The 9,815-nt window shown below is 53.6% G+C and overlaps 2 protein-coding genes across 2 annotated transcripts in view; both read right to left on the bottom strand.

Annotated features, from left to right (window-relative positions):
• PER1 (period circadian regulator 1) overlaps nucleotides 1–9,815 on the bottom strand; it is a 370,577-nt gene that overhangs the window by 153,033 nt on the left and 207,729 nt on the right. The window lies entirely within an intron of this gene.
• Nucleotides 1,961–9,815, bottom strand: part of LOC116839650 (arachidonate 12-lipoxygenase, 12R-type-like) — a 23,963-nt gene continuing 16,108 nt past the window's right edge. The window contains exons 10-14 of the mRNA XM_075070648.1: nucleotides 6,250–6,419; nucleotides 4,193–4,314; nucleotides 3,677–3,777; nucleotides 2,845–3,015; nucleotides 1,961–2,140 (exon numbers count right to left, since the gene is read on the bottom strand). Coding sequence (XP_074926749.1) covers nucleotides 1,961–2,140; nucleotides 2,845–3,015; nucleotides 3,677–3,777; nucleotides 4,193–4,314; nucleotides 6,250–6,419 — 744 coding nt within the window. The remainder of the gene's footprint in view (nucleotides 2,141–2,844; nucleotides 3,016–3,676; nucleotides 3,778–4,192; nucleotides 4,315–6,249; nucleotides 6,420–9,815) is intronic.

Genomic DNA, 9,815 nt, shown 5'->3' on the forward strand with positions numbered 1-9,815 from the left:
AGGCTACACGCATGTGGCTCCACCACCTGCCGCAATTGTTTTTTTGCTTGGAATAGCAAGTCTTCGGCGTTCTCAGCCATGCCGAATCTTTAGCCAGGATGACTTTTCTCCCTGCTGTTTGTTGGTTGCTTGAGTGAAATAGCCGGCCGCCACAGTAATGCCCCCGCGGTTGTTGTGAAATTGTTGGCAGTGCCAACACCCTGTGATCAGGTTTCCCCTTGGCAGGGTCATACCCCGCCCAGATTGTCAGTGAGCCACAATATGTGAAAAACTGGCCCCCAAAATAATCGTAATATGCCCGACCTTGAGGTCCAAGGATCCGGTGATAATAATGCCAGCTGACAAATGGCTAGAGACTGATTGGCTTGGTTTTTTCATGTGGCTTTTTGTCATTGCTCGACAGACTTGGTCAATATTGATCTGCAGACAAACACCCACCCCCAACCCAACAACAAACTCCCCTCCCATAAAACTCATACAGACCAAGCGGCCATTGTACTCGCTCAATATTTATTTGCAGTGGGAACTATTTCTTAAAAGGGTGGCCACCAGTCAGCCATAGGTAATGGCCAATATTTGTCTGCAGACAGCAAAACCTCTTAAAGGGATGGCCTTTGGACCAGCTGCCCGACCTGTGTTTCAGGTGGTCATTGATAGACTTGGAGACTCTGCAGACAAAACGAAATCTTAAAGGGATGGCCTGTGATGGGCCATAGTATCAGAACTAGTGGTGGTCAGGATATGGCTGTGGGGGAAAAAATATTTCTTAAAGGGATGGTCATTTTTGAATCTGTAGTTGTTTTTCCTTGAAGGGGTGGCCACTTTTTTCTCTGCTACATTTTTCGTGATGGTTTGATTTACTTGGAAGATATTTGTCTGCAGACAAAATATTTTTTTCCTTGGCGGGGGTGGGGCTGTGAGCAGCCATCTCTTAAAGGGATGGCCTGTGAATGGCCATCTTTCTCTAACTTGCATTTCTGATGACACTTGGTAAATATTTATCTGTAGACCGAAAAATAAGTTTCTTAAAGGGATGGCATGTGAGCCTCCATCTCTTAAAGGGGTGGCCAGTGAGAGGCCATCGTCCTGTAACCTGTATTTCTGATGACACTTGATGTTCTTGGCAAATATTTGTCTGTAGACCAAAAAAACATGTTCTTAAAGGGATGGCCTGTGATCAGCCATGTCTTAAAGGCCTGGGATGCTCATAGCTGTGCAGGAGGCGGCGGCCGCCCGGTCTGTGAATCTGATTGTCTATCATTTTTCATAGACTTGTGTACAAACTGTACTTTTTTTTTTTTGCAATAACTTTTGGGTGTTTCTTGGGGGGAGGGAAGCGGGCGGGGTGGCGGGGGAAGGGCAGGGGAGGAGATGAACAAGACACCTCGTGACTGGAGTCATTAAAACCTGTATGTGACCATGTAAATAAAGGGTCAGGCTAGAGACTTCAAGGTGTGTCCTTCCCTGGGAGGGATCTGTTCTCGCCACTTGGGGCTGACCCCGAGTCTGACCCAGGTTAGAACCTGGCCCTTCCCCAGGCTAATCTTAGCTCCCACGGAGGAGCTTGGCGATATCATCGCCTTTTGATGAGGGGTAAACTGAGGCACAGTGAGTACAGGAGACTTATCCCTATTCCTTATGGACAATAGAATTCAGGAGTCCTGGCTCCCAGCCCCCCTGCTCTAAGCACCAGCCCCCACTCCCTTCCCAGAGCCAGGGAGAGAACCCAGGAGTCCTGGCTCCCAGCCCGCCTGCTCCAACTACCAGCCCCCACTCCCCTCCCAGTGCCGGGGAGAGAACCCAGAAGTCCTGGCTCCCAGCCCCTCGTGCTGTACCCCACTACACAGAATCAGCCATTCAGAGTGGAACTAGTCTGTGGTTTATTGACCCCGGACAGGATCGCAGGGACAGCGTTGCCAGCAGCTGCATGGGGCCCGTCCCTGGGGCTCGCTGGTCGGGCTCAGATGGACGTGCTGTTCTCGATTTGGCAGGGATCCAGGTAGCGGTAGGGGATGGGCAGGGATTTGTTCCTCTCTTGGATCCCCTGGGAGATCTGGGCCAGGCGCCCCTGGAAGGCCTTGATCAGCTGCTTGGGCTCCTCCTCCGTGAAGTGCTCGTCGGGGTATGTGCCCAGGGATCTCTGCAAGGGAACGGAAGAGTGGTGAGGGACAGCACGAAAGGGCTTCATCACCCGAGCCTGAGATGTGGCCACCTCTGGGGCGAGATGGCCGGTTACTCAGGGACCCCTCACCTGGGGCTGAGATGCAGCCACCTCTGGGGCAGGGCAGCTGTTTACACAGGGACCCTGCATGTGCCCTAGAGAATGGGGCAGGTGTTTAACAGCTGTGTAGCAACACTGGGAAAAGTTCAGGCCAGGGAGGGAAGGAGAATCCTGCAGCCAGTTTGGGGGATGCCCAGGGCATCCCTCAAAGTGCAGCTGGGCCAGGACACCCTGGTTCATCCCCCAGCTCATGTGAAATGTCAACGGGTCCTTTACTGCTATCACAAAGGAGGGGATGGAGAAATCAGTGCAACGGCTCATTCAACAGACACCTGCAGCCCAGTCCCCCTAGCGCCGTCCTGGGGCCAGCACTGCCTGCCAGGGGAGAGCGCCCCCTGCTGAGCCCCCCGCCCCGCTCCCTGCCCACAGCACCCCCAGTGCCACCCTGGGGCCAGCCCCCTGCCAGGGGAGAGCGCCCCCTGCTGAGCTCCTGCCCTGGTCCCTGCCCCACAGCGCCCCCTAGTGCCACCCTGGGGCCAGACCCCTGCCAGGGAAGAGCGCCCCCTGCTGAGCTCCTGCCCTGGTCCCTGCCCCACAGCGCCCCCTCGTGCTCATGTTCTCACCGAGTCCCCTGGCTCGCAGCAGATGTTCCAGAGGACGAAAATGGCGAGGCTGGTGGTGTTGACCTCTGGGATGGTGTCCAGGTAGCTCTCCAGGGAGGAGGTGCCCTTGGCCTGGGGTGGGGGGTTCCTCATGGAGGACGGGAAGTTGGGCATCCAAGCGCCAAGGTCGTACTGCGGCCCAGAGAGATCCCCACAGTCAGCCCAGCTGGGGACCGCCCCCCAGCCCAGCTGGGGACCGCCCCCCAGCCCAGCCACGGACCCCCTCATCACCTTGCCCAGGGAAGGTCTGGCTCAGCCAAGGGAGCTAGGCATCTGGGGCTTGGTCAGTGTCTCAGCCATGAGCAATGGTTTGGAGGGTCAAGGTGGAGGTCGGGGGTGCTGAGTGTGGCAGTAGGGAGTCCAGGGGGCTGGGGCAAGGTTTGGAGGTGTCCTGGGTCTCAGTAGGGTTGGGTGCTGGGTGGGGGATTGGCTACTAGAGCAAGGTCCTGGGGATTGGGGTGTCAGTGGGGTGGGGTGCAGGGTGGATGTGTCGTTTGCTGGACACTAGGGACCCATGTTGGGTGCAGGGTGGGGATGTCAGCGGCTGGACCCCAGGGTGCTGTGGGGGGCAGGGCAGGGGTGGTGGTGGTGGCTGGACTCCAGGGTCCCATAGGGGGGTGTCAGTGGCAGGACCCAGGGCCCTGTGGGGGGGGTGCAGGGTGGAGGTGTCGGTGGCTGGACTCCATGACCGCATGGGGGTGGGGTGCAGGGTGGGGGTGTTGGTGGCAGGACCCCAGGGTCCCATGGGGGGCAGGGAATGGGGCCCCGAGCACCCAGGCTGGCCTCTCCCTACCTGCCCGTTGTTGAGGGCGGCGTGCCGGGCCGAGCAGCAGTAGATCCACATGGTCAGGTATTTGATGAGCTCAGGGATGCTCTGCAGGGATGAGGGGAGGCCTGCGGGATGGAGAACGGGCATCACTGACCCGGCCCGGCCCTGCCCCACTCCACTGCTCCAGGCCTCAGCTTGGCCACGTGCCATCTCCCCACCTTGCCCGTTCTCATGATGGGGCTGTTCCCAGTCACCTCATGGCCCCGTCCCACCGCCGTGATCCAGGCCACCCTGTCCCTATAGGGTTGGATACCTTGACCCCCGGACGGGGGTCATGACCCCTGCCTGCAGGGCCACTTGATACGAGCTGGGGTCTGCCCCGATTGACTCCAATAGAGAGACGCCCATTGACACCAGCTGGGGTCTGGCTGACAGTCATTTGGCCTCGTGAATCATGCAGTCCAGAGATGCCCTGCAGTGGCTCCCGTATGGAGCCTGGTGACCAGCGGCTACAGAGCTCTGGGTTCACATGGCCCCTACCGGAAGCCTCGTTCCCCAGGAAGCCTTCATGGAAGATCTCGTCTGCCCAGGCCTGCAGCTCGCAGTCGGCCAGCACATGGGCGTCACTGCGGTAATAGTGTCTGACGATACCGGAGACGAAGCTGGAAAGAGCAGAGATGTGTCAGCCTGGATGGGTCAGTGCAGGCCACATCACTCACCAGTGTCACTCAGCTAGCAACATCAAACAGCCCAGTGGTACCATGCACCTTTGCCAGTACCTAGTGTCCCCTTCACTTCACCCCTTCCTAGCTGTGGCAGCATGGCCTGGTGGCTAAGCCGCCGGCCTGACCTTCAGGTGATCCTGGATCACGTTTACGGCAGAGCTGAACTTTTCATTTCAAATCGGACTTGCTCTTGTGGAAGTTAAACACGTTAAACAAGAGTCGCCACTGGCACAAAATGTCTTGGCTTGACTGAAACCAAATGTTTCCATTCACCCCCAGTGAGACCTTTCCCCGGAATTTGGTTTGGGGCAAACTTGCTAAAAATTTGACTTTTTCTTTCCATTGTTGTGTATTTACAAATTTTCATTCATTTTTTCAATGCCAACCAATCTACCACACAAACTAAGTAACGGGGGTTAGGATAAAGGCAGGGGAGCAGATGTGACATATCTATATTCAGTGTCTACATTGATCATAGACCTCTAATAAATCAGCCCAAATTGCTTTGAATTTTTCATGCATTCCCTTTCTCCGCAATCCCAGCCATTCGTTAGCTGTGTGATCAGCCAGATCACCAAGCCAGGCATCAATATTTGATGGTGGTTGACTTTTCCATTGTGGTAGGGTTAATTTTTTAGTGCACCACGTTGCCTTGTTACCAGGGAACCTCCAGGTATCAGGAATAGAATCTGTGACACACTGTACCTCAAAATAACTCCCTGTAAAACCCATACTCATCATTCATACATAGTTGTGATATTTCATACAAAGCATGTCATGTAAGATATCATATGAAAGGTCTTGACCTGCTGAAACCCGTTGTTCTTTCCAAATATGCATATCGTTAGTGTGTATGAAGTTATGAGATTTTGCTTCATGGTTGTTACTGAAATAGGCTATAAATTTGCTAGTGACGTACAAAGAACTTCTCCCCACCCCACCCAGGAGGGTGTTCAATGACCATTAAAAAGCAGGGGAGTTGTAATCAGTGGATTTATAATTCAATGAGCCACACAACGGGGACTGTTCCACTCTCTGACGCAGTTGCACAAGACCCACCAGGGGGATTGTTCAACCCAGTGACTCAGCAAAGCGCACCAGGACATGTCTGGGCAAGTGTCTTCTAGACACATGGACTGAGGTATAAAATAAGGGACAGTGGTCTCATTCCTTGGCCTCTCTCCTCCCTCACCTAAGCTGGAAGCAACAAGGATGCTGGGAAGACGAAAACTTTAACTGAGGAGACTGGTCCCAAGCTCCAGGCAGAAGCCTGTGTATGAAGAACTGTAAACATCCAGTGGGCTGAGAAAATTGCTTGATAAAAATGCTGCCTAGTGCAATAAGATTTAGACTGTGCGTTGACCTTTTGTTTTCTTCGGTAACTGTCTCTAACCTCTTATGCCTACCATGTATAATCACTAAAACAATCTATCTTTCTGTGGTCAATAAACCTGTTTGATATTTTACCTAAAACATTTTGGTTTGGTTGAAGTGCTCAGGAAATCTCAGCTCAGGTACAAAGACTGGTGCGTGTCCGCTCCACATTGAGGGAGGGGAGGACTGGGTAAAAAAGTGAAACTCGCCAGGCTTCTGACCAGGGCAAGGTGGTATAGTCCTGGTGTGCACGGCTGGTGAGTACTAGCCAGTGGCCTTCTCTGTGTGATTCACGAGTGGCTCAAGGAGAATTCATGCAATGTAGCTGGGTGTGTGGGGGCAGGTGTTTTTCAAAAATTGCCCTTTAGGAAATTCCAGGTTTTTTTTAACTCAGAATTCTTTACATGGCAGGAAAGTCGTGTTTCCAAGCAACTCGGGCCAGTGGGAATTTTCCACATGCCACTTGCTTCCTTGCCACCCTCTGCCCTGGCTCCTTACCTCTCAATGGCCGACCAGATCTTCAGCCCATCATCCCTGTAGTAGTAGTTGGGGATGCAGTCAACCCCACGCTCTTGGATGTCATCAGGTAAGCAGAGGGAGGCGTACGTCAGACAGGACATGCCCTTGGCCATCAGCACCTTGGTCCCCTCGAGCCCCGAGCCCATGCCCTGGGAAGCGACCAGAGACAGAGCCTTCAACCTCTGAGCCACCGGGCCGGGGGGCAGGTTAGAATGAAATACCGCCATGATCTACTTCAGCAGAACATGATGACGGACATACACCCCATGACAAATATGCCTCCCCCATGTTTCACTTTGCATTGTACCCCAAAATGACCGATCGCTCCTAACACCCGTGTTTTCACAGAAACGTACAGTCGTAGGGCTGGAAGGGACCCTGAGAGATCACCGAGTCCACCCCCACCGCGCCGAGGGAGGACCAAGTCAACCTAGACCATGCCTGAACGATGTTTGTCCAACCAGTTCTAAGAAACCTCCAAGGACGGAGATTCCACATCCTCCCTTGCATGCCTGCTCCAGAGTTAACTATCTTTAGAGAGAGAAAGCTTTTCCTAATATTTAACGTAAATCTCCCTTGTTGTAGATTAAGCCCATTACTTCATTTAGCCCATTAGAATCATAGAAGATTAGGGTTGGAAGAGACCTCAGGTGGTATCTAGGCCAACCCCCTGCTCAAAGCAGGACCAACCCAAACTAAATCATCCCAGCCAGGGCTTTGTCAAGCCAGGCCTTAAAAACCTCTAAGGAAGGAGATTCCACCACCTCCCTAGGGAACCCATTCCAGCGCTTCACCACCCCCCTAGTGAAATAATGTTTCCAAATATCCAACGTAGACCTCCCCCACTGCAACTTGAGACCATTGCTCCTTGTTCTGTCATCTGCCACCACTGAGAACAGCCAAGCTCCATCCTCTTTGGAACCCCCTTCAGGTAGTTGAAGGCAGCTATCAAATCCCCCCTCACTCTCTTCGCAGACTAAATAACCCCAGTTCCTCATTACTCTTACGCCTCGGCAGGACAAAACAAGATTCCAGCCCAACAGCCTCAACATAGTTGAAGACTACAGGTCCCTCTCTCGAACTTCTCAGAAAATGTCCCAGTTTTTAACCTGCCTCAAGATCAGGTTCGAAACCTTGATCTTGTTGTTTTCTTTTCCAACCTCTCTTCTTCTCAATTTGGCCACAATCTGCCTAAAAGTGATTTCCCCCAGTCCAGCAAGGCTCACCAGGCCAGATCAACACGACCTCTCATTTTACACACGACATCCGTTAATTGCCTAGAGAATAGCTTTTCCAGCTGCAGTGCATGTTTCCATATTCCACTGGACCTGTCCAAATGTCGGGCTACTATTAGATGTGTCTCGTGTCTCTCTCTTTGGGGGTGGTGTCAGAGCATGTCTTGCCCCTAATTGGAATTAACTGCTCCCTAACTAGTCCAGAGAATGATGGGAGAGGGAGGCTCCTGGGGGAGGGAAACCACTTGAACTTACGGTTCTTCCCTGTGCTACTCCTCTCCTCCTTCACTTGTGGGCTTCGCCTCCCTCACAAGCCAGCCCCTTACCAGGGGTCTTGGGAACTCTAGCCCACGCACCAGCACCTCTCCAAACTTCCTGCTTCTCAAATGTTCCTCTTCCGACGTCCAATCCTCTCGCCACTTGCCAACGTTCTTCTGCCCGACACCAATCCTCCTCTGCCCACGCTCCAAACCTGTTCCTGCTCCGGACCATCCAATCTCTCTGCCCGACTGCTCCAAACGTCTCTGTCTACACCAATCTCTCTGCTCTCTGACTTCTCCATAACGTTCCTGCTCCGACGCCATCCCTCTGCTCCGACTCTCATACTGTCTCTCCGACGCCAATCCTCTCTGCTCGACGCTCAAACTGTCTCGCCTGACCCAATTCCTCTCTTCCCGACTCCTTCAAACTGTTCTCTGCTCTGACGCCAATCCTCTCTTCTCCGACTCCTTCAAACTGTTCTCTGCTCTGACGCCAATCCTCTCTGCTCTGACTGTTCCACACCAATCCTCTCTGCTCCGACTCCTTCAAACTGTTCTCTGCTCCGACACCAATTCCTCTCTGCTCCAACACCAATCCTCTCTGCTCCACACCAATCCTCTTTGCTCCAACTGCTCCAAACTGTTCTCTGCTCGACACCAATCCTCTCTGCTCCGACTCCTCCAAACTGTTATCTGCTCCAACATCAATCCTCTCTGCTTCAACTCCCACCCTGTCTGATTGAAGCAGGGGTTTTTATCAGGTGACTGACTGCAGGTGCTCTAATTGACTTCAGGTGCTCTAATTAATCTATAGCAAACTTTCTTCCCTCTACAGGGAATTAGGCTCCCTTCTAACCCTCTCCTGCTGCCCTCTGGTCATGCTGTATCACAGACCCCAATGTATCTCCCAGATCTTTTTGAGCAGTACAACCCCCCTCTCTCCTCTCCTGCAGCCAGTTATGTCCCATTGTGCAGATGGGCATTGATGTTTTCCTGCCACAGTGCTGTATGTTGCAATTCTCTTCACTCAATTTCAGCTTGTCGATTTCAGCCCAATTTTCTGAACTGTCGCAGTTGCTTTGAGTTCTAATTCTGCCTATTCCAGGGGAGGCCGGTACCTCGGGCGACAGGCGCATTTTATACCCAAGTAGGTGGCTCTGGGAGGGGAGTGGGGTTTAGTGGGTTAGAGCAGGGGGGGCTGGGAGCCAGGACTCCCGGGTTCTCTCCTCGGCTCTGGGACTGGAGTGGGGCTTAGTGCAGGAGGAGCTGGGGGCCAGGACTCCTGGGTTCTCTCCCCAGCCCTGGGAGGGGAGTGAGGGCTGGTGGGTCAGAGCAGGGGGGGCTGGGAGCCAGGACTCCTGGGTTCTCTGCTCAGCTCTTGGAGGGGAGTGAGGGCTGGTGGGTCAGAGCAGGGGGGGCTGGGAGCCAGGACTCCTGGGTTCTCTCCCAGCTCACAGAGGGGAGTAGGGGCTGGTGGGTCAGAGCAGGGGGGGCTGGGAGCCAGGACTCCTGGGTTCTCTCCACTCCCCTCGCGAGCCAAAACTACGGCTTGGGCGGTCTCAACTCGAGCGTGGTGCTTCTCGTCCTCCTCCGCCTAAGGTTCTTGAGCTGCTCGTAACTCAGCGGCCAGTGATTTTGCCTCAGCTCCCACCCACAAAAAAGGTCTCCCCCTACTCTCACAAAGAGTGGAGACCAGCAAGCAGCAATAACAAACGGAGATTGTTGGCACTGAGTTCTGAGCGAGTAAAGTTTAATGATATCCAGCGTTCCTTTAAACAGCAAATGGCACATGTCTAGCCACCATCCTGCACTTGTTCAGCCTGTAGTTGACAGCTCCTGACCAGCTGTCCAGCTGCCTGTGTTTATGGCTTCATGAGCCATGGCATCAAAGGGTAGCTGGGTCCCCCAGGATAACATAGGCCATATATTTGTGAACATTCCCAACGGTTATTGTTACTGGTCTGAGTAATCCCTTGCTGCAGCCGTTTTAAACGAGTAGTGTTCCTGAAGACGCGAGCGTCATGACCCTTCCTGGCGGCATCCCAGCGTG

Source organism: Chelonoidis abingdonii, chromosome 11, assembly GCF_003597395.2.
Source record: "Chelonoidis abingdonii isolate Lonesome George chromosome 11, CheloAbing_2.0, whole genome shotgun sequence".
NCBI classification, from domain to species: Eukaryota; Metazoa; Chordata; order Testudines; family Testudinidae; genus Chelonoidis; species Chelonoidis abingdonii.